A 25,643-nucleotide genomic window follows, 5' to 3' on the forward strand; every position below is an offset into this window, starting at 1 on the left:
CATTAGGTCCAGTTATGGATTATGAAATCATTAACCAGCATGTGTTCCAGAGACATAGAGTCTCTTATTCAAAATAAAAAAACCCTTTATTCACAACTCCACATAAATAGACTCAGCTAATGTTTTATAAGGGCAACACTACAGTTTTTCCATTATTCTGGCTATTACATATATATATATATAGAGAGAGAGAGATCTGTGTGTGTGTGTGTGTGTGTGTGTGTGTGTAGGCATTCTTAGCTGGAGCATTTCCATATTAATTTAGAATTTTAGTTTTTGTCCTAAAATCTAGCCCTTGCAGCCAATAAAATAGCACAGATATATCAATGTTATCCTTTCTTTTTTTGAGTCTGCAAACAAGCTGATTTAAATAACTACTATGAAAAAAATCTAAAACTGATTCATTCTTCTCAATTTGGTGTTACCCCTGAAACTCAATAACAAAATAAAATGGAAAACTGAGCATAAGGAGAAATATTGACTGCGAATGAATTATGGACTTTTGTCTGAGCTGGTGCAAGTAAGTGATGCCAGTGCAAGCTCTGAAGACCCAGTGCAAGCTTTCAGGATACCAAAAGAAATCTTCTCACATGCTAGGTTAACGTTAGTTAAAGATTTAATATTTTCAGTATTAAAACCAGCAAGCTTGTAGGGAACGGCCAGCACAGCTTTTGATTTCTTGCTTTAAACTTACTTGTTTTCATTGAAATTTCCAGTGTACTTTGCTCCATTAGGAAATGTGTACATTCCAGTTCCATGAAACATGTTGTCCTTGAACTCGCCCTCATAAACTGCGCCTGATGGATGTTCAAGCCTCCCAAAACCATTCATCTATGTTCAGTGAGAGGATGAAGAAGGTTAAACATTAATGCATACTTATGTGTTCAGATATGTTCTTTGAATTTACTGAATTATTAATAAAAATGGATAGGGTGAGTAATGCTTTTTTGAGGCCAGGCTCCTGGTTACACAAGGCTTTCAAATATGTTTCAGGTTTTGATCAAAATCACTGGAGGATAAGCAGTGGAAATAGAGACTCTTAAGTACCCATACTGAATAGATAGAGCCAGGGAACCCTCATTCCAAAGACTCATTCAGAAGAATGTGAATAGTATCTCACTGCTGTATCCCATAAAGCTGTGGGGTGAATTGATCCCATCAGTACTAGTTCCTGTGGTTCTATGAAAAGCATATATTTCATACACTTCAAGCTTGGACAATTGAAAAGACACTTGGGGTGGATACAACTTGCAGCACACACTTCCTGTATGTGTAAACATTATTAAATAGAAGTGATGTGTAGTGACAGTGAATAAAAGTGATGTAGCAGGACTCAAACTGCTCAGCTAATATGTTCATAGCATGGAAATTATAAGTTAAGAAGAAGGACTTGTGTGTTCTTTTTTGCTCTCATACTGCTTACAACACTGTCAACATCACTCTCCAACTCTCATACTTTCATCTGGAACAGGTGCCCAAAATCAGCACTACTCTACCAAACTGGCACCTACCAGAAAACTTTAGCAGTTTGCTTGTAGACAGATAATCAGTGGACATTTTTTACATTGATTTTGTTTTAGACAATGAAAATCAATAGAATTGTTTTCACTTGACATTACTTTTATGGAGCTTTTTTCCCAGACACTCTCTTTAAAAGCAGAGAAAAAGAATGCCATGCCAGACCATACATGGCCAGAAGGGACTACCTTCTAATTGCATTCAATACTTTGTCTGTTCATAGGGGCTATCTGCTAAAGGCTATTTTTTTACAACTCTAGTCAATTGCTGAGAAACACTGGTATATTTATGAATGGTATCTAGTTCTTCTTATACCAGCTGATTGTTCCAGGTCAATGTTGCGAGCTTGCAAGCAGTTTAATAACAAAATACTTTTGTTCTGTTATCTTATCATTTTTCTTGTAATAAGTTACCTTAAAACTTACCTTATCATTTTTCCAGTTTCCTGTGTAAGTGATTCCATCTGGGGTGGTATGAACTCCATTTCCATTCCTCTCAAGAACACCATCTGGTGTTCTTGTACACTCACCGTCTAAAACAAATGAGGGAAAAGGGTAATCTCCCAAACCCCAATTACTCTCAGTAGAACGAAATTCAATCACTGCTCTGAATGAGGCAATATTTAACCAAAAGACTTAATCTGACAACTTGTAGAAGTAAGAGATAAAAAATAATCTATTAAATCATTCAATTCATTTTCTTCCTTATGTGGAAGATTGGAACAGTTCCTTTGGGCTTTAAATTTTACAAATCTATGTTCTCTATTATCAATACCACACCCACTCCATGGACCAAGGTGTAGTAACAGGGAGGTCCAGTAGTCATCCTTGAAACCATGAGCCTAATCCTGTACCGTTGAAGTCAGTGGGAATTTCACCACTGACAATAATGCAGTCAGGATTAGGTTTAAAAGAGAAGTGTATTTTGCATCACTTTGAATTGACCTCATTGATTTATTATGGTCCTAACCCTGCAATCAAATGAGTGTAAGCAAAATGCTGTGTCAGAGCAGAACTCTACAGACTTCAATGGAGTTTCCAACATGTAGAGATGCCTTCCCAAGCAGATGTGATTGCAGGAGCCTAAGTGGTAAAGGCTAAGAATGAAATCCCTAGCTGAGTGAAGTCAATGGGACTTTTACACTGTCTTCAGTGTAACTGGGTTTTCACCCTAAAAGTGGTACCAACCCATTTTCCCAGTCAAAGTCATGATAGTATAAACCCAGATTTTCAGAGGAACCGGGCTTAAGGTTTGGAACAACTTTCTAGGAATTTTAGGCACTTCTGTGTAGGAACCCTGAGAAAACATATTCACTCACATCAGTCTCCATGTATCATTAGGGATTTTAGTTTAATACTAAACAAGAAAGGGCATATTCCCCCTTCCTGCTTAAATAACATTTCTTAAAACCTGACCTTTGCGACCGCTATGAAATTTTAAGGATGAGACCTCATTGTGTGTGTGTTACATTCTGATTCTGAAACTCTCATCTGCTTCATTTTTTGATATGACAAATTAAATTTTCATCTTGAATTACATTTTTAATTATAGTCAACACAGGTAAGTATTAACTTTCAAACAATGCTTACCATACTTGTCTTTATTTGGAAATACAAAAGACACTTTAAAAACGTCATGCCCTGTTGAAGAGAAAATATTGTTTTGTTTTTTTAAGCTTATTTTGGAATCCAGGTCCTTAAAGAACAAACTTACAATAGTTAAACTATAATAACCATATTTAAAATGTTCCTGCTTTTCCTTCAAGATACTCAGGGTGCTCAACAAGTTACAGAAAACAACTTAAAATAGAAGAAAAACATGATGAACACAAGCGCTTTTAACATTCAGGACAGGTGCAAACAATAAGAGTACAAAAAGACGGGAAAAAAGAGATTGGGTGAAGAAAAACTACAAACCTTGGACCAACAGCTGCCATAAGAACAAACACTTTAAAAATACTGTGGTTTTTCATTTTTAAATATACCACAGAATGAAGTGATGCAGATGTTGCCAAGGATGAATTCTACACTATAGAACAGGGGTGGGCAAAATCCAGCTCTTGGGCTCTATCCAGACTGCCAGCTGATTCTATCCTGCCCATGGAGCCAGCAGAGGCTGGAGCCACTGCCTACCCATGGGCTGAATAGAATCAATAAGCAGGCCCATGCAGTGTTGCCAGGTCTTAAATATGAAATTATCGTTCTAGGAGCTCAAAATTATCATATTTGCTGAAAAACTAAGTTACACTGGAAAAGTATGTATATAAGTCTTCTTATTTATTTTATGTTACTCCCTGTACATCACCAGGGAGTGAGTGAGAAGTGAGTCATCAAAGTTGAAGCATTTCTTTATTTCAAGACAAGAAGTCATATGAAAGTGCCGACAGCAAACTCAAAAGTCAGTTAAGATTCTCTGAGAATGAGCTGCCTCAAAAACTTTGAACACTTTTACTATTATTGATTGTACATGGAACAAGGGTTGAAATTATCTTACAAATATGATAATTATTGTACACCTGGCAACACTGAGCCCTTAGCAGTGGTTCCAGCTTCTGCTGGTGAGGAGGGGGACATGGGGCAGAAGCAGCCCTGCCCACCCACCCAGCACTGCCTGGCAGCCCTGGGAAACAGAGTCTAACACTGTGATGCCAGGCAGGTGGATGGGTGGGCAGGGATGCTTCTGCCTGGCGTTCCCCACCATGCCAACAAAGGCCAGAGCCCTGCCTGCCTGCCCAGCATTGTCTGGCTGGAGAACTGGGCAAGGGGAGGGAACTGAGTCCCCTGCCCTGATTCCCACCCCCAAGCTGGAGTCTGCACAGCTTGGTTCTGTGGGGCTGCAAGTGCCACCGCTCTGCCCTGGCACAGCAAAGCTCTCTGTCCCATTCCTGCCTGGTAGTGTCAGCCAAGCTAGGCAGCATGGGTGGGGAAGGAGCAGAGATTGAACGCTAGAGGCCTGAGTAGGAATCCACTGCTGCTCTGGCGCCAGCATTGGCTGGCTGCAGGGAGCTCATGTGAGAGTGAGTGAGTGTGAATGAATGTGTGTGTGCTCATGCACACATATGGCCCTCAACAGCTTCCCAAAATTCATTAAGTAGCCCTTCAGTCTAAATAATTGCCCACCCCTGCTATAGGATGTACAATCAAAAAAGGCACAGTCTCCTGCAAACCTGATTTAACCCTTCTGCCAGGTACCAGATGACAGTAACAAAGGCAGTTCAACTTAGGGGCATCACACAAGTTGATTATCTTTGGCTTAAGCTCCTGTGGAGCCTTCACCACTCCTGCAGAGTCTGGCTCCTTGCTGGTGGCAGCTGCACATGTGCCTTGGAGCAGACAGTGGAGGATGGGCTGGGGTTGCAGTGCCCTGGCCTCTCCCTCACCATATGCCACATGACGTGTGTGCACACATCACTGCCATGGAGCTGAGCCAGGGCTCCGGATCCCGGTGCAGCTGTTTGCAGCCTCCCAGCTGCCTGCCACAGCCAGCCCAGGCTCTGGGCAGTAGCTGCCTGCCACAGAGCCCAGGCTGCTCGCAGCAGGGCTTGCAGCTTCCCAACCACCTGCTACAAGCAACCTGGGCCCTGTGGTCAGCAGCAACTGCCCAGGCCCAGGTCTAGCTGTGGTGTGCCAAGCAAAATGGCCTCAAGTGCCAGGTTCTGACATGCGTGCTGGGGGTTGCTGACCCTTGGTATAATCAGTAGGACCAGTTTAGCTGTTGGCCCAAGGTTTCCCCTGCGTCACCACAGCTGTCACCTCCTGCTTCATCAGTGCTGCTGCTCCACCACTGCTGTCATTCCTCCAAGAGGAGAAAGGGGGAGAGAATCCAGACACCAGGCACCAGATCCTGCCCAATTACCCACTTTGTTTATCACAAGGGATACTACCTGGCAGGGGAAGCAGCGTGACCACGTAGGCGAGCTCCTCAGGGTAATTGTCTCTGATATGTCCTCCATAGGAGGTCTATATTGAGCAGATTCTTTTTGGTATTGGGTGGTGGAACCGGAGCGTGCTCCATCCACTCCATGCATTGACCTGGTATTGCAGTGCTTCCAGGACCGGTGCAAAAAAAGCAGAAAAAAAAAACAAACAAACCAGATCCTGCCCAAGGAAGGTAAGTGATCCAGAGCTGTCTGAGTCTTTGGTTTGCTCAGAGATTGTTTGGTGGGCTGTGTGTGTTTGGGGCTTGTGCTCTGAAAAGCTTGGAGTGTTACAGACTGATTGCTGCCTAGGCCTGACAGAAGCCCCAGGGAGGGGGCAGAGCCAGTCCAGCCCCAGCAAGGTACAAAAGGAGACTCGCAAGGTGACCAGGGAGCCAGCAAACAGGGGCTGCAAACAGGGTAAGCTATTTGCAGGCTAGTTCCTAAGCCAGTTTGCATCTGCGTCTGTGTGCGTGTGTGCGTGCGCACGCCTCCCCTTTGTGGGAAGTGCCTTTCAGCTTGGCATGAGGAAGCAGGAAAAAAAAGGAGCCCTTTGGCACCAATGAGCAACAAACAGGCCAGCTTCCAGGTAAGTTTGCTAGAGAAGGTATGCTTCAAAGAAGAGGAGTAAGAGAGAGAAGGCAAATTCAGAGACCCAGGGAAATGGCTGGAGGATGCCACAATGCCAGAGCCACTACGATTGCCTCTGCTTGCACCTGTGAGGTTTTTGTCCAGGCAGGACAAATGCAATGTCCTGCACTTAGGACAGAACAATCCCATGCACCAGTACAGGCTGGGAGCTGACTGGCTGGGCAGCAGCTCTGTAGAAAAAGATTTGGGGTAACAGTGGATAATAAGCTGAATATGAGCCAGCAGTGTGTCCTTGTTGTCAAGAAAACTAATGGCATACTGGGCTGCATTGGTAGGTGTGTTGCCAGCAGGTCAAAGAAAGTGATTATTCCCCTCTATTCAGCACTGGTGAGGCCACATCTAGAGTACTGTGTTCAGTTCTCCACCCCACCCCACCCAAACACACACACAGAAAGGACGTGAACAAATTGGAGAGAGTCCAGCGGAGAGCAATGAAAATAGTTAGAGGGCTGAGGGACACGATTTATGAGGAGAGGTTGAGGGAACTGGGCTTATTTAGTCTGGAGAAGAGAAGACTGAGAGCGGAGTTAATAGCAGACTTCAGCTACCTGAAGGGGAGTTCAAAAGAGGATGGAGCTAGACTGTTCTCAGTGGTGGCAGATGACAGAACAAGGAGCAATGTTCTCAAGTTGCAGCAAAGGAAGTTTAGGTTAGATATTAAGAAGAATTTTCTTGCTAGGAGGGTAGCAAAACACTGGAACAGGTTACCCAGAGAGGTGGTAGAATCTCCATCCTTGGGGGTTTTTAAGACAAAGCTTTGGCTGGAATGATCTAGTTGGAGATGGTCCTGCTTTGAGTAGAGGGTTGGACTAGATGAGCTCCTGAGGTCCCTTCCAACCCTAATTTTCTGTTATTCTTTATTCCTCGACCACCATCTCCTTCTATTCTACTACTTTTGGTGCTATACCACTGCAGTCATTGCTCTTCACCGCCGCTGGAAGGCAATGCTCCACTTCTATTCACCATCACTAAGGAACACCACCACCACTGCTGCTCCATCACTGCTGTCACTGCTACTCACCACTCCCAGGGGCAGTGCTCCTCTTTTTGGTTGTAGAAACAACCCAGCTTTTTCAGGCCTTTAGCAATCTTGGAAGTTGCAGCTTTTCTAGAACCTAGTAGGTACAGTGTTCTACCTGGCCTTCTAGTACTAAGTAATTCAGTTCTTTAGAACCAAATTAACCCATTGAAGAGATTTATATCTCACCTATACTTATTCCTTTTTCACCTGAATGCTAAGACTTTATATATAAATTTCATTTCAAGGGCAAAATCAACTCCAAATTCAATTGGGCAAAGTGCAATAGTCAAGTTCCAAAATTCGACTGAACAGAGTCCAGAGGAGGTCCACTCGTATGGTTAGGGTCTTACAGGACCAGCCCTATGAGGAGAGATTGAGGCACCTGGACCCCTTCAGCCTCCACAAGAGAAGGCTGAGAGATGATCTTGTGGCTGCCTACAAATTCATTAGGGGGACGCAGCAAGGAATCGGAGATGCTCTGTTCACCAGGGCTCCTCTTGGGGTAACAAAGAACATTGGTCACAAACTGACAGAGAGCAGATTTAGGCTAGATATCAGGAAAAACTTCTTCCTGGTAAGGGTGGCCAAAATTTGGAATGGGCTTCCAAGGGAGGTGGTGCTCTCTCCTACCTTGGGGGTCTTTAAGAGAAGGCTGGATAAGCATCTGGCTGGGGCCATCTGACCCCAGTACACTTTCGTGCTTAGGCAGGGGTTGGACTCATGATCTGTTGAGGTCCCTTCTGACCCTAGCATCTATGAATCTATGAATAAGGTCCAGCCCCCCTGCACTAGGCAGGAAAGACAATTGGAGTCAGGTGACCACAGTGAGATGACCATCCAGTCTCACTGGAGTACTGTGTCCAGTTTTGGGCACCATACTTCAAGAAGGATGTTGATAGACTCGAGAGGGTCCAGAGGAGGGCCACATGTATGGTTAGGGACTTACAGGACAAGCCCTATGAGAAAAGACTGAAGAGGAGAGGGTCCAGAGTAAAAGTAAGAACTTGAAAAAATGAACCATCTGTGACCCTCTTGTGAGTAGGAGCCTTAGATATGGGCAAGGATGCCATTGTGCCAGGCACTGCAACAACAAAGACAAAAAAGGCCCCAAAGACCTGTTTAAACAAATGGAGGCAGATGGATAGCAGTATACAAGAGAATAGCAGCGGTCAACACCAGCTACCTCAACACTGCCAGGCTCTTGTAGCAGCCCCATGGAAAAGGAGAATTACGAGGAGGGTCTGGAAGGAGGGTGATGACTTAGCGGAGCAGACGTTTACAAGGAGGTCCTCCAAGCCACCAGCTGCAGCAGGGGAGAAAGATGCAATGAAAGTCGGGTGCCATGGGCCTGTCGGAGGTAAGAGTTGGCAGCTCAGTGGGTACATGACACTGAAGGTGAGGCTGCCAAGTGCAGCCCAGCTCCAGCCCAGTGGCTATCAACCATTTTGAGAGTGGACCTAGCCCTCAACAGCCCTCTGCAGACCAGAGGTGCCCACTGGGCAATGCCAGCTCTTGGTTTCATAGATTTCATAGACATTAGTGCTGGAAAGGACCTAGCGAGATCATCTCCCTTGCTGCTTGAGCCCTGGGAAACCAGACAGCCATTCCTGCTATGCCAGTGTAGCAAAACCCCCAGTTGTTCTTTTTAAATACATACATACATACATACATATACATATATACATATATATATATATATGTATATGTATGTGTGTGTGTGTGTGTGTGTGTGTGTGTGTGTATATATGATAGATATGCATTCCCTTCCCTTCCCCAATTATTTCTGGCTTTTCTTTCTCTCCCTTTCTTTTCCCCATAGACAAGCATAAGCGAGCTCAGACTTAGGATAAGCTTTAACATTTTTATTTTGGTAGCAAGTTTTTGGTTTTGGATATCCACTGTTTTATATTGTATTATGATTAGGTTTGTATTGATTCTTACTATTGTATATTGTATTATTATCATTTTCATATTGATTTTTATTGTTTCATATGGATATTGTGTGGTTTAGACCTGTGTTTGTAAGTGAACCAAAGTAATGTCAAGTTTCCATTTGTATGTTAAGTCTCCATCTTGTGTCCTCTGCCCGGGCATCCCCTGTGTTGCAACTGTATGAGTTACGTACCCCTCCCATGTAAATTGGTTCCCGGATGAATGAGAGTGATTGGGAATGACTGAAATACAATGGTAGCAGGCCTCTACTGAATGGCCTGTAACGACTGGGCCATCACCTCACTTTGAATCATCTAGGAACCAAGGACCTCACCCAGGAACAGAGACAAGAACCCAGCATTTGAAAGACAAAAGACCCTGCAGAACCAGCAATTCTACCATTGTACCCCACCATTACAGATACCCGAAACTGCACATCCCTGCATGGAGCACACATGCTCAGTATGCCAGGGGCTGACCCTTGCCTGAGCATGCCTCCTGTCACTAGGGTCACACAAGGTCTGCCCCTATAAAAAGGGGCAGTGAAGACAGACCCAGTGGGACTCCCTCTCCATCTGGACCAGAACCATGCCACACCACCTATCCACCCAGAGGCCCTGCTGGCGACCCCCCCTCTGGACAATACCTACTGGACAAGGACCCCTTTCCAGCCTGGATAAGTAGCTATCACCCCCCACCCCCTCTTCAACCAAGGACTTGGACTCTGCTTCTCTTCCCCACCTAGACTCCAACCCTTCCACTGACTCTCTTTCTCCTGCTGCCATTGTGAGTGTGTGTGTGAACCAATAACTGCATAGGGCAGTGTAGTGTGTTGTTTGTGTAATAAAACTGTTATCTGGACCCCTAAGTTGAGTTTTGCTTTACTATGGTTTGGCCCAGCTCCAATCTCTGCTTCTAGCCCCTCTAACTTCTGTCTCATTTCTCCCTCTCCTGCTTATGGCTCACTGCCATCTCCAACACCTGTCCTGAGCTTCCCTCTGCCTCCAACCCCCCTGTTTCTTTGCCACTGTCTTATCCCCATTGCCTTTTCCTTTTCCCCTTCCCCTGAGCAACCAGGTTTCTGCCTCAGTTTCTTTCCTGGCTGTCTCCTCCTTGCCATCACTTATCTGCCCCACCCCTCAATATCTCAGCTGTCTGCTTTAGTTTTCAGCCCCAGTCTACCATAAGTAAACCCAAGCCTTAGTTCCTCAGCCAGCTTCTCTATAGTCTACTGGTTCTAATCCTGGTTCTGGCAACTTTCACTCCCTACACTTTAACTCTCTCTCTTACCTTAACCTTCCCACAGGTACCCCAAGAACACACATACATACTGTACCATCCAAGTTAGGAACTTACCTGTGTGTATGTGTAGGCAGGTTGTATGTGTGTGAATTGGTGAGTGCGTGTGTGTGTGTGTGTGTATATATATATATATATACATACATATGTCATTGTGTGCATGATATATGAATTAGTGATCTGTGTCTAACTTTTGGGGTGTATGTGCTTGAATTGGTGATAGGTATGCATGTGCCTAAGCTGGTTCGGATGTGTATGTGCCTGAGCTGGTAGTGTGTGTGTGTATGCACCTAATTGATTTGTGTGTTTGTATATGTGCAATTGTGTCACACCCTCCTGTCTAACAGTGCAATATTGAGATCCTGAGAGTTGGCCTGACCCCACAGGGCTACACCAGGGTGTGGTGGGCAGTGGGGCTGGGGTGCTTCAGGTCCCTGCAGGTCTCATGGTACCTGCCCAGTGCCTGCTGCACCCTGCCACAGATGTCAAAGCAGTGCTGGCACCACAGCCTGGCCTGGCTCAGTGCACACAGTGGCACTCATGAAGGCGGTGTTGCTACCAGTGCTTCTGTACACTGCACTAGTCTTCTCCCCTCCAAAGTATATCATCCACAGAATCCAGAGAGCCATGTGCATTTTCTTCTGGGGATCCAGAATGGAGAAAGTGGCAAGGAAGAACCTATACAAAAAGAAACGGACTGGGGGTAGGGGGATGCCAGACATCCATCTGTTCCTGTGGGCATGGTACACAAGCCTAATCTGCAAGCTGGTGACTGGGCCAGTGTCCAAAACAGCCTGTCTAGTAAAGTTTTTTCCAGGTCACCTCCTGAGACAGTGAGGGGTGTACGCACCAACCCACTAGAAACTGTGGAGCATGAACACTCCTGGTTCTACAGAGTCCTGAACAATTTCCAGAGTGAGTACAGGCTACAGAAGGAAAGCCCGGTGACTATGACTAACCACAGGAAGATACAGAAGGCAGTCAGAGACAGAGACATACTATCAACCATGGAGATGTGCCCCAAAGATGACTGCCAAGCCATCTGGAACTGGATCTTCCACAAGGACCTATGAAAGAACCACAGAGACTTGAACTGGCTAATAGTGCATTGTGCTCTCCCAATGAGGTCATGGAGATGCAGAAAGGGACAAGGAACTTGACTCAACTGCCACAGGAAAGCCTGCCAAGATGAAAGAGACCATCAACCACTTCCTTTGGCTCTGTCCCTATGTCAAGGGAGTGTGGAAAAGGGTAAGCTGGCTCCTTGAAGAGGTGACAGGAGTCAGGCTGATGACAAGGGAGATGGCACTGTATGGACACTTGACTACACAGTAGGGGTCTGAAACAGCTCACTTCAACCAGTTTGTGTCCTGCGTCAGGAGCATCCTGTGGCAATGCAGCAACCTATCAGTGTATGGACACACGGAGCTGGAGGAAACAGACTGTATCAAAATGTTTCTGATTGAACTCCAGTCCTACTACCGGAAAGCGGTGGGAGAGGATGGAGAAGATGCAGCCAACTCCACTTGGCAAAGGCTATTCAAAGACACTCTGAGAGGCGGAGTAGTCAGAGATAATGAAGATGAAAGCGACACAACCGGAGGTCGAAACAGCGATGATGACAACAGCAGTGTCAGTAGCAGCAGAAGTAACAGTGACAACAACAGAGGCAGGAAATAGGCATACAGTGTAAACCCCAACAGTGGGGTGAGAACTAAGAGACTGAGTTAAGGAAAGGACTGCGGATGGGGGTGTGGGGGCGCAGATGCAGAGGGACGACCATTGTGATGAGTGCATAGTTTTAAATGCGTTTTAAGGTTTGTGTACAAATGTTTATCCGGGATGGTGTGTGTATGTGTGTGCGTGTATATGTATATAAAACTATATATAGAGAGAAATATAGTTTTCCAAATAAAAAAATTAAACATAGCATGCGCACGCACCCCTCCAACACCCCCCGCCACGCAACATCCCCCCCACAAGCACTCAGGAGCCGGGCGGGGACGCACCTAAGGGCGCTCCTCGTCCCTGTTCCCCCCGGCCAGCAGAGGGCGCAGTGCTGGACCCTCCCCCCTGGGGACAGAAACGCTCACCTGCCATGGCGGGGAGCGTCTGCTGTTGCTATGGGAACGGGGCTCCGTTCCCCACCGGAAGTGAAGGAGCTTTGCTTCCGGGTCGGGCCGCGGCTGCCGGGGACTGGGCTGGATCGGGGCGGGGGTTGCGTCTCGGCCAGGAGGTGGTGAGGGGCGCTGATCCCGGCCGCGCCAGCCTCCTCTGCGTGGGTGAGTGGGGCGCGGGCGGGCAGGGGCAGGGCAGGGTGCGGCGATGTGCCCCGCGCCGTGGGCTCGTGGGGAGCGGAGCCCCGGGGGCCCCGCGCGGTGCGATCCCTTTGACAGGCCGTTCCTTTTGTTCGCAGGGAGACCATGAGCTCGGCCGGGAGGCGGCGAGGGCGGCCCAACAAGGGCGGGGGCAGAGGCAGGGGCCGAGGTGGAGGCGGCAGAGGAGGTGGAGGCGGCAGAGGAGGTGGAGGCAGAGGACAGTCAAGCAAGTCTCACGCGGGTGGATTCAAGAAAGGCTCAAGCAGAATGTGGGACGAGGAAGATGACTTCTGCCTCTTTGAAGAACAAAGAACTGCACCGAGGTCATGAGCGGTTGTGTTTCTGGGGGGTTGTGACTAAGGCAGGTTGGACACTTCAAATTTCCAACAATATAAAAGTATTTAAAGAGAGCATTTGAAGAGGTGCCACTTTGGTACCTGGGGAAAGTTTCTGGAGTTCAGATTTGGGAAGAAATCCACTTAAACATGGTTTATCTTTGATCATTAGAAAATTGAAAGATTAAAGCCGTTTTTGCTTAAGCCAGGGATGGGCAAAATACAGCCCACAGGCCAGATTCACCCCACCAACTGATTGGATCTGGCCCACAGGTGCCCCCATGGTGCTCCACATGGAGCCTAGCCCAAACCTGCTCCCACCAGGGCAGCCTGCGCTGCACTCGCACTGGCTCAGGTCCCAGCCAGCACACAGCTTCTGGCGGAGCTGTTCCCACTGTGACTGCAGCTGGCCGGGTGCTCCTTTGCACCCCTCACCTCCAGCATAAGCTGCAGGGCTGAAGCTTCCGCCCCTGCCCACATGGAGCAGAGCGGGAGGAGAAGCAGCCACTGGAGGCAAGGGAAGCACAGCATCACCCAGCTGGCTGTAGCTGTACCCCATCAGAAGCTGCAAGCTGGCCGGGGGCCCCAACCCAGGCCCTGGGGCCCAGGCCAGTGGGGCTGTTCTGCTCCTCTTGCCTCCAGCTGAGGCTACTGCTAGTTAGGCCTGTTCAAAATATCGACGGCTGTTTCATTTTGACACTGTTTCGACTTGTTTCAAGCTCAAAACAGCAAAATTTAAACAAAATAAAGGGTTTTGAAACTGCCTTGGAATAAAACAAGGGCAGTCAAAACGTTTTGAAAGTTTCAAAACGTTTTGTGTTTCAGAGCTCAAGTTGGGCTTGCCAAACAAAAAGTAAGGAGAGGGAGGGGGAAGAGAGGGGAAAGACCGCTCTCATATTGACTGCGTAGCTGGCCAGTGACTGTCATCCCTGAGGTTCCTTCCAATCCCAGTGCTCTGGGATAGGGATGGAAAAACAATATAAACAGCAGCAATGTTTGAACAGCCCTGCTTTTTGTCACCCATGTCATGAGTTTCGCTTGTCAGCAGCCTGAGGTGCAGTTTCCCAGAAACCCCGGCACCTATCTCCTTGAAACGTGGCAGGCATCATAGCCTCAGAAGGGTTTACTGTCCCTGCAAGTTTCATCCGGATCAGGAGAGAACTGACAAAGTTATAGGCTGTTTCATGCTTCCCCCTTATAGCATATGGGCGATACATTGAAACGGTGTCAAAACAGTGAAACTGTTTCAATGAAACAAAATGGAACAGCAGTTTCGAAACTAAACAAAACTCGAAACGAAACGCTGTCTCGTCAAAATGAAACGGTGCTGTTTTGCACAGCCCTAACTGCTCCTGCCGCACCACTCCAGGCTGGCAAGTGGAAAGCTTCAGCCGGGTGGCTCCTGCCCAGCACATGGAGCTCCAGCTCTAGCTCCCAGTTGCCTTCCACCTGCTCCACCCACCCAGCATGATGAGCAGCCACCTGCAGATGGAACAGGTGGAAGGCAGCCTGGAGCCGGAGCTGCCCAGCTAACTGCCCCCCCCCCGGACATGGAATGGCACAGCAGGACCAGCAGCTGCTGCTGGAGGCAAGGGACAGAGAACAGCCCCACTGGCCCAGGCTATGGCCTGTGCACAGCTTCCAGTGGGGTTGTTCCCAGTGCATCTACAGCCAGTTCATAGGGCTGTGCGAGGCTTCAGACAGCTTTGGATCTGGAGAAGTTTTGGATGCTTTGGGGTCTGAAGCAGCACATCCAGGTCAAAGCGCTGGCCTCGTTAGGCTTCCCAAAGTGGTTCAGAGCTTCCAAAATGCTTAGAAGCTGCCTCGGAGATCTGGCCATAGGGTATAATGGGGAAACAATAAAATATCTATAACTTTGTTGTTTTTTGTCTGATTTGGAAGAAATTTTCAGGGGTGCTAGACTTTGCAGAGAGGATGAAGCCTGCCAAGTTTCAAGAAGATTGGTGCAGGGGCTTGGGGGGAATGGTACCCCAAATTCATGAAAGCAAAACTCATGTCATGTCTAGGCGTTACAACATAGCATGGTGAAAACTGCAGAGCTGGTAGCTCTTACTGAGGCCACAAAGCCTGCCAAGTTTCAAGAATATCGGTGCAGAGGTTTGGTGGCAACTGCCCCTCAAGCTGCGGACAACCAAAACTTGTGCCATGGGTGCTTGTGGGACTGACTGTGTCTGTCTTGGGCCCGGCTGGGGAGGCGCTACTGCAGGCCTGGCTGCTGAGCTACTGTGTTACCGGTTACCAGTCAATCAATCATGATTCACAGGGACCAGCTCAATACACAGGACCTAGCTACTTGGTAAGGACTTAACGAGCATCAATTAGCACCGACAAAACCAGGCTAAGGAGAGGAAAGACTCAATACAAACAATCAACTGCCCCAGGACAGACAGTCTTGGCCCCAGTTTTGCCTGTCAACAGCTAGGGGTGCAGGGCCCCAGAACCCCCCTGATGTCCTTGACAGCTGGCAGGCATCGTGGCCTTATCAGGGGCCACCATCCCTGCAGCTATCACCCTGCTGCACCTTAACACACGCAGTGTCACCCATGGCACGAGTTTTGCTTGTCTGCAGCTTGAGGTGTAATTTCCCCCAAACCCCTGCACTGATCTCCTTGAAACTTGTCAGGTTTTGTGGCCTCCATAAGAGCTACCAGCCCTGCAGTTTTCACCCCCTGTGGTGTGACACGCAGCTGTGACATGAGTTTGGCTTTCAAAAATTTGGGGTACAGTACCCCCAAGCCCCTGCACCACTCTTCTTGAAACTTGGCAGGTTTCGTGCTCTCAGCAGAGGCTATCATCCTTGCAAGTTTCATCCAAATCGGACAAAAAACAAAGTTACAGATATTTCATTGATTCATTATACCCTATGGCCGGATCTCTGATCGGAGCTGCTTTGGCCAGATTGAGATGGAAACCCAGTCCAGATCTGAAGCGGCCAGATCTGAAGCCAGATAGGATCGCTGCCGACTCGCACAGGCCTATCAGTTGGGTTCTGCTATGCTCCCCTCACCTCCCGGTGATGATGTGAACTTGTCCGGCTGCAGCAGGGCTGGGAACACTCCTGCCAGAAGCTGAGCACTTCCTGGAGCCAGGGCCCCCTGCCTCCACTGACCCTGCCTGTGGCAGTTCATTGAAGCTCCCTTTGTGGCCCTCGGTCCCAAATAATTACCCACCTCTAGGTTAAGCTGTAGCTTCACAAGTAACTTATTTGCGAAGACTGTGATAAACATAGAATTATAACTTCCTTGCATTACTGAGCAAGAGATGGGGCAGTCTGCTGTTCAGATTGAAGTTGTATATGTAAATCATTTTTATTATAGCAACATAGGTCAGGTACAGTGTGTGTGACTTTTTTCAGTTATTTTCAATACTGCAATCTTCCTTTAACAGAAATCCAGGCTCTGTTTTATAGATTATTAAATAAGAGATTCTGTCATGTGTTAGAATGTTATGCTAGTACTTGTTGCCTCTTCTTAGAGAGCATTATTATGAAGATAACATTTCACAGGACAGCAAAGTAAATATTCCCAATTAGCCATTATACTTAGTTAAGTCATAATTCACAAATGGAACTTTTAAGATGATTAGACCGGTACTAGATTAGTTCCTAAAGATGAATGTATGAGTTCCAGAGAGCAGTTCTGGTCTTACTCTGGGGGCTAGAGAGGGTCAGGAGTAAAAAGTTTTATCCATTTCTCATGTAGAACAGGAGAAGATGTAGCACCTTCTGGTTTCTCACCCCATGCTCGGTTCCCTAGGATTTACATGTGCTGCCGTTTGTAGTGACATTTTGCCTCTGGTTGGACAAGTGTGCCTGTGCTGCCGTAGGTCTACAGCAGTCCCTTTGCTAGTAAATGCAGAGTACAGGTATTAGAAAGAAGAACGAATGGGTCTTGTATCCAGGTTTCATTCCACAAGTAACTTTGTAACTATTTAGGAAAAAAATTTCTTTTGTTACTATTAAAATATATATTCCCAGTACAGAACTCTTCTGTACTGCATTGCATTGCATTGCCAATACTTTAAAATTACTTTTTAAATTTTTAATTGAATTTGAAGTATGTTTTACTGCAGATGCATGCCAGAAAGGGTGGCATATAAATCAAATAATAAACGGAAAAGCTTTATAGTTATTTGTGTATAATAGTGTATATGCAGACTTGTCAGATTTGTTACCTGAAATGTGTTCTAGCCATCCTATACTTAAGCATGCTTAGCTGTGCTATAACCTTCTGATGCTTTTATTTGGTTAACATTACATGAAAACACTAAAGATCTGATCTCAGAACAAAGTAGGCTATGTAAAATACTGCCCAGCAAATAAAAACAACTGAGAATCCTCTTGAGGTTGTATGTTAGCAGTGTCACATTTTTCTCTGTTTTTTTAATGTTCTTTTGGGCTTGTAGTTGTTAGTATTATGTAGCTTTTTTGGATGTATGCATTTGATCTATTTAACTTCCATTTTGTATATAATGTATGGTATGTGTATGTTTACTTTTTAGATCAAGCTGTGTTAACAAAAGTAGGCAAACCAGACAGGGACCTGAGACAAGGATGCCTTTGCAGACTATACACATGACATCTGACAATCAGCGAAGAGTGAAAGAGCTTCTCCGAGAACTCCAAGGGCAAGAGCTGGCTGCTACCTCAGAGTTAGTTTAAATTTAAAAAAAACTGCACCTGAATAGTTCTTTCCTATAAGCTAATTTTAACAGATGTGCTATTATAAAGGAAAGCAGTATTTTTTCTACATTTTCACTTTACACTTTAGTTCACTTTAAAAAAAATTACACTTCTGAATCCTCTTCTTTCTCACACGCCATTAAATCAGTGAGAGTAAGAGAAAGAGAGGTAGAAGTTTCTGTTTAACCCAGGGGTTCAGTATTGTATCTGATCAACACCACCATTTTATGACATTTGAATTTAATAACTGTCTTTATCAGAGCAGCTGCCACTAGTGAGGAAGATTGCGATGAACCTGATTACCTTGATGATGATGAGCAATACTGGTCAGCAGACCAAGAAGCTTCTGAAATAACTACAAGGTTGTCTTCTGAACCAGAAGAGCACAAAATTGCAGAAAGCGAGGTGTCTCCATTTGCTGTGCATAAACTTTCCAGGTGAGTCCTTTCATGGTAAGTAATGTTTATAACCCAACAGGTAAATTACCATATGACTGATATGGTGAGCCTTCAATTCATGGAGCTTCCCCATTGACTTCAGGGAAGGTTCTGTTGGTAGAGGGTTAATAATAGGGTTGGCTTTTGTTAGGTCATTTATTCACTGAAAGATTTTAGAATAACAGTTCATGAAAAGATGTCCTATCCTTGCAGCAGTGAAATATTTTAATTACTGCATTTGGATGGCTTCAGTTATTTCCAAGAAACTAGTGAAATTACTTTGTGTTTATTTTGAAGTGTAATGATTCCATATAAGCTTATATTAAATGGGAATAATCAAATATGTTTGGGATTACTTCATATCATGTATATTTTGTGCCTCATATTTGTACATTATTTCTTTTGTTCTGCCATAGGTATGGGTTTGATAGTGAGCATTGTCGGACAATATTGCGATCCTGCAATGGTAACATTGGGGCATCCCTGGAACACTTGCTGTTGCAGTGCTTCTCAGAAAGGTATGGAGATAGGATGAAAAGGTCTGAAGCAGCAGCTCAAGCCAGCAGGGAAGAATGCCTGGAACAGAGACAAGAAGAAGCTTTTGCTCTCCATTCAATCTGTGGAGAAAAATTTGTAGAAAGAATTCAAAACCGAGTGTGGGCTATTGGATTGGACCTGGAGTACCTAACACTCAAACTCAGCAAATCCAAACAGAGGCACAGTTCTGCCAAAGATGTGGCAAAACAGACTTTAAACAACTTATGTAAATTTTACCTCAGAGGAGGATGCAGGTTTGGCTCAAGATGCAAATTTAAGCATGAAACTCCTCCAAAACACTTGCTAAAAACAGCACAGAGTTCTGTAGATGATGCTCATCTGAGATCGAATTATAACACCTCTCCCTTGTATGAGCTGGAAATAAGATTTTCTGAGGATAACAAATACCCACTCCAGGCACCTGTTGTGGCTTTTTATTCTACGAACGAGAATCTGCCTCTGGCTTGTCGATTACATATTGCTGAATATCTCTATGAAAAGGCCCTAGAAGCTGCAGAGTCTAGTGAACCAGTGGTGTATGCTTTAATAACCTGTTTGGAAGATGAATCTGAAATAACCAAGTTACTTAGTAATACTTTCCACAAGTATAGTGTTCCTCCTTTGTCCTTGCTGGCAGTACCCTCCAGCAGAACACACACAGACATTTGTAAGCCAACATCTCCAGATAATTCATCTGTTGTAACTCAGATTTTGGAAGGTATGTGCAGTGTTGGAAATGTTTCTTCTTTGGTGTTCGGTTTATGGCAGTGGGAATACAGTCTGGAGGAGGGGTTGGCAACCTTTCTTTAACAGTGGATCAAATTAACACAGCTTGGTCTTAAGGTGAGCTGGAGGCAACAGTTGTTAGATATTCTGGTACTAGATGGTGCATTCTCATGCAAAACTTACTGAAGGTGAGTTGCATCAACTTCCGTTACAGTATCTTTTGGTGTTCTTGTTGGACTGGATAAAGTCTATTCATGCACTGTAGGTTGCCGACTCCTAGTCTAGAGCAGGTATCAGCACTCTATGCCCTGCAGTCCAGATCAAGTTTGGGGAGCAATTTTCATTGGTCCTGAAAACTTTTGACGTTGCTAGCAGTTTAGCAGTGAGTCACATTATGTCAGGACATCAGGGTCTGAGTTGGAAGTACAGTGGCAGCAGGGGGAATGATGGCCAGGCTGGAAGTGACAACCCACTTGTAAAGCAATCTGTGCTGATTTGGCCCACCACTCTTTAAAGTGTGCTAATTGTTGGTCTAGAGGTTAAATGAGAGATCTGGGGTGAAGTTCAGATATCTGGGTTCTGTTCCAGATCTGGCGGTGGTTTAAGGGCATGCCACAAACAAAGCCCTTAATCTATTTGCTTTGGGGAGTCTTTTTCTATGTACAAGGGGATTTTTTCTTTGCAGAGGATGAGTAAACAGGGGCAGACATGACAAGTGTTGAGCAAATGAGCATGCCTAATATAGTATAGTTCTAATATAGCAGTGGCTAGAGTGCTAAGGCCATGGAGGAGACATTACGAGCTTCTGAAGTTTCAAAACCCCACAGGAAATTGTATTTTGAGGAAAATGGGCATCTCCTGTTGCTGACCAGTTTGGAACATTATATGTGTATGGGAAGGATGGATTATGCAAGGGGAAACTTAAAGTTTGTAGAGCTGTGCAATTATTTAGCAGAAAGGTATCTCCCCTTATAATTAGGATGGCATTCTAACCCCTTGTTTTGAATTGCCCACAGTTTTCCAAAGCTTTCAGTTTTTGAGCTGTAACTTCCCTTAACAGGTCTTTTTCCCCTAAGGCAGAGGTGTCAAATGTGTCTGGTCACAGGCTAGATGAGTGGTGTGGGACTGGTCCAAGGGGCAGATGAATAGCACAGGCCTATAGCCATTCCCTCTCTTTCCCATGCATGCTGATCTACTCCAGACCATTTGGGATGGGTGCCACACGTGTCACCCACTCAAGCTGATCAGATGTTTGGGAGGAAGAAGCCCAATGTATCAGATGCTTGGCTACCACCGCAGGACCAAACCACAGTGCCAGGCTTCTCATCCCACAGTGCTGCCAGGGCTGCAGCACTGCTGCTTTCACTCAAGTGCTTGGCAGCCAGCAAGTACAAATTTTGGCTGTAGATCCCCAGCAGCACAGCAGGAACAAGCCAGGCACCACAGCTTCATCTCATGGCAGCAGGCAAGTGTCTGGGCAAGAACTGCAATGCTAGAGCTGCAGCAACACCATGGAACAAGCTAGGCACTGCTGCTTCTGCCTGTGGTGGCAAGCAAAAGCCCAGGCAAGAGCAGTTGTGCTGGAGCCCCAGCAGCATCACAAGAAGCCTGGTATCACAGGTGCTTGGGTGCCACCACAGGAACAAGCCATGGTGCTAGGTTTGATCCTGTGGGGCTGCTGGTGCTCCAGCACCATGGCTCTCACCCAGACTCTTGGCCACTACCATGGAAGATCCTCCATCCCAACCAAGGTCGGGGCAAAGTCTGTGGGCTGGATGATCCAACTCCACAGGTTGGATCCAGTCTGTGGGCAGTATATTTAACACCCTTGCCCTAAGGTGAGCTTTCTCAGGAAACTTGAGCAATAATAACTATATTATGTTTTTAACACATGGGGAGTAGCAGTATCATTTTCCTCTTGCATTTTTTCCCAAAAAAAAGTTTAGATGACTTTTTTTAAACAGCTCTACAGAGGAATTAGTAGAGGGTAGGGAACTGAAACTTCATATGGGTATCTATGTTCTAAGATACCTGCTTATAGCTCTGGTAATACCAGACTATCTTTATCAGGTCATCGGCTTATTTAAAGTAGGATCCTCAAAGGTGTTAAGGTGCCACTGGATGCATCTACTTTTGCAATTAAGACAATGCAATAAACTCTGGAGCAGTTCACATTGGAGTTGACTGCTTGCAGATGCAGCATCTATCTGTGTGTCCAGAACAGCAGCAATTAGAGCCATAGCAGAGCAGCCCTGGTCTGGCAGGGGACATAGGGGTCAGCTCTGGGCTCTGGATGGCAGCATTGTGCCACAGGGGGACTGGCAGGAGCTGTGGTTCTGGTCGCCAGCTGGTTGGGATGATTGAGCATAATTTGCGCCTGGCAGTCATGTCCACGTGAACATTTGATTGCATTTGATTACTCCGCTGTAAGATAGTACTGTCTGTCTTATGGCAGAGTTAATTAATTTACTGTACCCAAATATCAGCACTCGTGTGGACAGTAACACTTTACTATGGAGCTAATTAGTCAGCTCATCAGTAAATTGCACATGTAGATGCACCCACAAAAATCAGTAGATGTCAACACCTAAAAATACCTTTTGAGGATCTGGGCTATGATCTAGTAATGTGTCTTGCAGTGCTTGAAGACCAAATGTAGAGTATCTCAGACTTCAGAATTGTGCAATTCTCAATCTCTGCAGAGAATTGAACATTAAGAGTTTTAGACTGTACGTTCGCTGGGTGTAGAAAGCATCTCCTGGTTTAAGGGGTGCTTAACCTCCAATGGTGGACCAAGTGTGGCTCAGACAGCCAGAGTGAATGGCCTGTAATGGCACATCATTGCAGGTTAACATTCCTGTTGCTCTTTACTTCTTTTCCCCTGCAGCTGTCCACTTCTATAGCTTTACAGAAAGGCTGTCAAACTACAGCAGTGATCTACAGCAGGGCCAGATGAGTAGTGTGGGGCCAGTCAATGCACTGGACCTGCAGCCTGGAGCTATGCCACCATGGTACTGGGAATTTGGTGGAAAGGCAAGTGGCAGCAGTATTAATTGCTATGGGTCCCAGAGCAACTGGTGTCTGTCTTGCTGCCAAATTTCTCACCTGCAGGCAGCTCTATGGGCCAGATGCCATGGCTCTGTGCCTGACCTAAATTGCTGCCTGCAAGTTGGAAATTTGGTAGTGAGATGAACGGTGGTTGCTGTGGCTGTGGGGTCCTTGCCCTGCCACCAGATTTCAAGCCCTTTGGAACAGATGACATGGCTCCATGAGGTGTATCTGACACCTTGTTCTACAGCATCTGTCACAATGGGTTCTAGGCCTGTGACAAGGGCTTCTAGGTGCTATAGTAGTACAAATTAATAATAAATTAATTTTATCTCTCAAGTCACAAAGGAGTCAGAACCTGAGGAGGAAGAGGAAGAGGAACCTGAACCAGTTGTTGTGGAGAATGAAAGTTATGTGAACCTCAGAAAGAACCTGTCCAGGAAGTATGACATGCAGGCGAAGTCTCTGTATAATGAAAATGTTAAAATCTGCAAGCAATTCCGAATAAAAAAGGTATAGTATAGAAACGGAAAAAGAGTCGTGTCAATTCTGGCTTTAACATAATAGTTCTTAAAATGTACTTAACAAGCAATTCTGCTCTGCAGGGTTCTCATGGATATATACCTATAGTATCCAAGTGCCCTCCGCTAGTGCAGACAGCAAGGTGTCTAACCGCTGTTGCATGTTGCTTGGTCTCTTATTCTTTCCCTAGGGGAAGATGCAAGTTCAGTGGAATATTTTGTTTTGACAGAGTTTGTTTTCTTTTAAAATATACATTTGTTGTTTATCTGTGAAAGAAGGCAGCAGCCAGAGAAATGTATCTTACTTTTATTTGTATTGTGATAGCTCTCAGAGCCTGGCAGAGTTAATTTCATAGTATTGGACCAGCCCCCTACAAAGTTCTGTCGTCTGCACAAATCAGCTCTGCCCTCGTGGTAGGGAGTTCTGCTGGGCCTGAGTAGCAAAGCTGTAACTGCTGTCTTCATCTTGGAACTTTCAGCTAATAAGTGTAAACATACTTATTTATCCAGGAGATCAGAGATTGCTGAGAACAATTGTGCATATTGTGCATTTCTAAAAATAACAGCAGATGCAATTCTATAACTAAATGTATAAGGATCAGTCCTCAGACTGCTCAGCATAAAGAAAATAAAAGAATCCTCTTTTGTGCTGTAAAAGTGGATGTTGTTGATTTGGGTTTTTTTGTGTGCTGCTACTTAACTTTTATAATACAATAGAATCCAAAGTAAGTTAGGACAGCATTGTGCTAGATGCTATGCAAACATACGCTCTCTGAAGATGTAGTCTATGCCCAGAAGAGTCTTACCTGGCTCATGTCGTGAGTAATTCTTCCTTTTATATTTTCACAATGAGGCTTCATAACTTGTAGAGGTCTAGTTTATAACCGGCCCTTCAGGGAAGGAAACTCTGCTTACATGGGTTCCATCCCACTGGCTGAATGACAGTAGCTCCTTAACCACCTGTATTCTTTGGGAAACCATACCTGACCTACAAACAGTTGCTATGTAGGCAAACTTTGGTTAGGTTATAGGGTTTTTTAGCTGTTTTGTTTTGTAGACTTCATATGCTAGCAGCCTTCTTTCTTTTACATTGCTTTTGTGGGTCAGCTGAAGGGTTCTGCAGGCTAGTAGTCATTTTCAGATTGTAGTAAGGAAATCATTGTTTTAGACCCTGGGCACAACACACAAACATTTTTGTATTCTGATGTCAATTATACAGATCCAGAGTGGACAGGTAATAAGGGCAGCTGCTGGGATAGGGCCTATTACAACTCTTCAGGAGTAGAATAGCCCAATCATATTGAGCAAATGGCTAACCTGGGATAATTGTGGACACAACACCTATGCTAGTGTAAGTTAAACCAGCATATTTTTACTGCTGTTTTTTTCCTGGGATAACTACATTGGAGTCTATTATGTGTGTTCAGGTCTTTTGATAGTATTTATATCGTAGTTGCAGGCATTGAGAGTACAAGATTGTCACATGTGTTGTGGAGAGCTCAGGAGGTGGGACATGATTCTGTCTTTGAAGTCCAGGTAGTAGTGTTAATTTTTTTCTTATTTAACTGCAAGGTAAGAATACAGGTACTCCAAGATACAGGAATTGGTTTTGTAAGGTTCTGTGGCCTATTTTATGAAGACTGAATAATTATAGTGATCCTCTCAGCCATTAAAATGGATGGATCTAGGCCAGGACTTTTCTTATCAGAGTGTTCAGTTTCTCTTCGTTATTGTTTGTCAGTCTTCTAGGCACTTCCAGTCCCTGTTGCTAGAAAGACAGAAGCTTCCTGCGTGGCAAGAACGCGAAAACATTCTTGATATGTTGCAAAGACACCAAGTGCTTGTTGTGAGTGGTATGACTGGGTAAGAATATGATTTTATATATAGGTTTGGAATATTAAATAATACACAGGAAAGCATATGTAGTTATACAAGCTTACTTATGCTTAGTCTGAAAAGGTAAAGTGACCAGGTTCAAAATTCATTCAGATTAAAGTACTGTAGCCATAGATTAATTTTATAGAAGGTGTCGCACAAATTTAAAAAAATAGAAATTCAAAATAGAAGTCAGCCCTCTTAACTCCTGCTGGGGAAAGACATTTTAAAAAAAAACTAAATCCATGTTATTTTTCCATGCAGATGTGGGAAAACCACTCAGATTCCACAATTTATATTGGATGCTTCATTGGAAGGTCCTCCGAATAGAGTAGCCAATGTCATCTGTACTCAGCCTCGCCGGATCTCCGCTATTTCTGTAGCTGAACGTGTAGCCAAGGAGAGAACAGAAAGAGTTGGTGTTACTGTTGGATACCAGATCCGCTTAGAAAGTGTGAAGGTGAGTATCCTTTTTTTGTGTTTTAGTTTAGTTTATTAAAAATGGTCTTAGTACTTGTACAAGGAGTCAGACTTGCTGTCCTAGAGATGTTAATCCTTTATCAACAAGAACATGTTACTGAATGGCAAATTTCAGTGTGTGCTTTCTCATGCTACGCTGCCATTTTGCCTCAGTGCACACTTTAGGCTTCACCTACCAAGATAAGGTGGTAACTTTAATATTCATTCATTGTTTAGCCCCTTTCCTGACGAGCCTCCTGGGACCTGAGACTTAACAGTAGTTTTTTGTATGTTTTGTTTTTGTTTTATTTTAATATCAGTGTCCATAGGGACTGGCTGAGACCACTG

General features: G+C 45.2%; 2 protein-coding genes and 1 pseudogene across 3 annotated transcripts in view; 2 read left to right on the forward strand and 1 right to left on the reverse strand.

The window, feature by feature from the left end:
• Positions 1-3,137, reverse strand: part of ARHGEF33 (Rho guanine nucleotide exchange factor 33) — a 74,356-nt gene extending 71,219 nt beyond the window's left edge. Inside the window, exons 1-3 of the mRNA XM_090052901.1 lie at positions 3,108-3,137; positions 1,944-2,050; positions 695-831 (exon numbers count right to left, since the gene is read on the reverse strand). Of these exons, the coding sequence (XP_089909027.1) occupies positions 695-827 (133 nt within the window). The 5' untranslated portion in view covers positions 828-831; positions 1,944-2,050; positions 3,108-3,137. The remainder of the gene's footprint in view (positions 1-694; positions 832-1,943; positions 2,051-3,107) is intronic.
• A 2,296-nt stretch (positions 3,138-5,433) lies between these two features.
• LOC149873910 (U2 spliceosomal RNA) lies at positions 5,434-5,586 on the forward strand (annotated as a pseudogene).
• Positions 5,587-12,469: 6,883 nt separating this feature from the next.
• DHX57 (DExH-box helicase 57) overlaps positions 12,470-25,643 on the forward strand; it is a 40,823-nt gene continuing 27,649 nt past the window's right edge. The window contains exons 1-8 of one of the 2 annotated variants that reach the window (XM_090052835.1): positions 12,470-12,619; positions 12,754-12,978; positions 17,512-17,661; positions 17,953-18,129; positions 18,546-19,384; positions 22,781-22,953; positions 24,703-24,824; positions 25,101-25,296. In XM_090052835.1, coding sequence (XP_089908961.1) covers positions 12,761-12,978; positions 17,512-17,661; positions 17,953-18,129; positions 18,546-19,384; positions 22,781-22,953; positions 24,703-24,824; positions 25,101-25,296 — 1,875 coding nt within the window. In that variant the 5' untranslated portion in view covers positions 12,470-12,619; positions 12,754-12,760. Of the gene's footprint in view, positions 12,620-12,753; positions 13,017-17,511; positions 17,662-17,952; positions 18,130-18,545; positions 19,385-22,780; positions 22,954-24,702; positions 24,825-25,100; positions 25,297-25,643 lie in introns of those variants that run through there. The other variant, XM_090052841.1, reaches the window with a different exon arrangement.

This window comes from Crocodylus siamensis, chromosome 1, assembly GCF_052110815.1.
Source record: "Crocodylus siamensis isolate JL-2025a chromosome 1, ASM5211081v1, whole genome shotgun sequence".
NCBI classification, from domain to species: domain Eukaryota; kingdom Metazoa; phylum Chordata; order Crocodylia; family Crocodylidae; genus Crocodylus; species Crocodylus siamensis.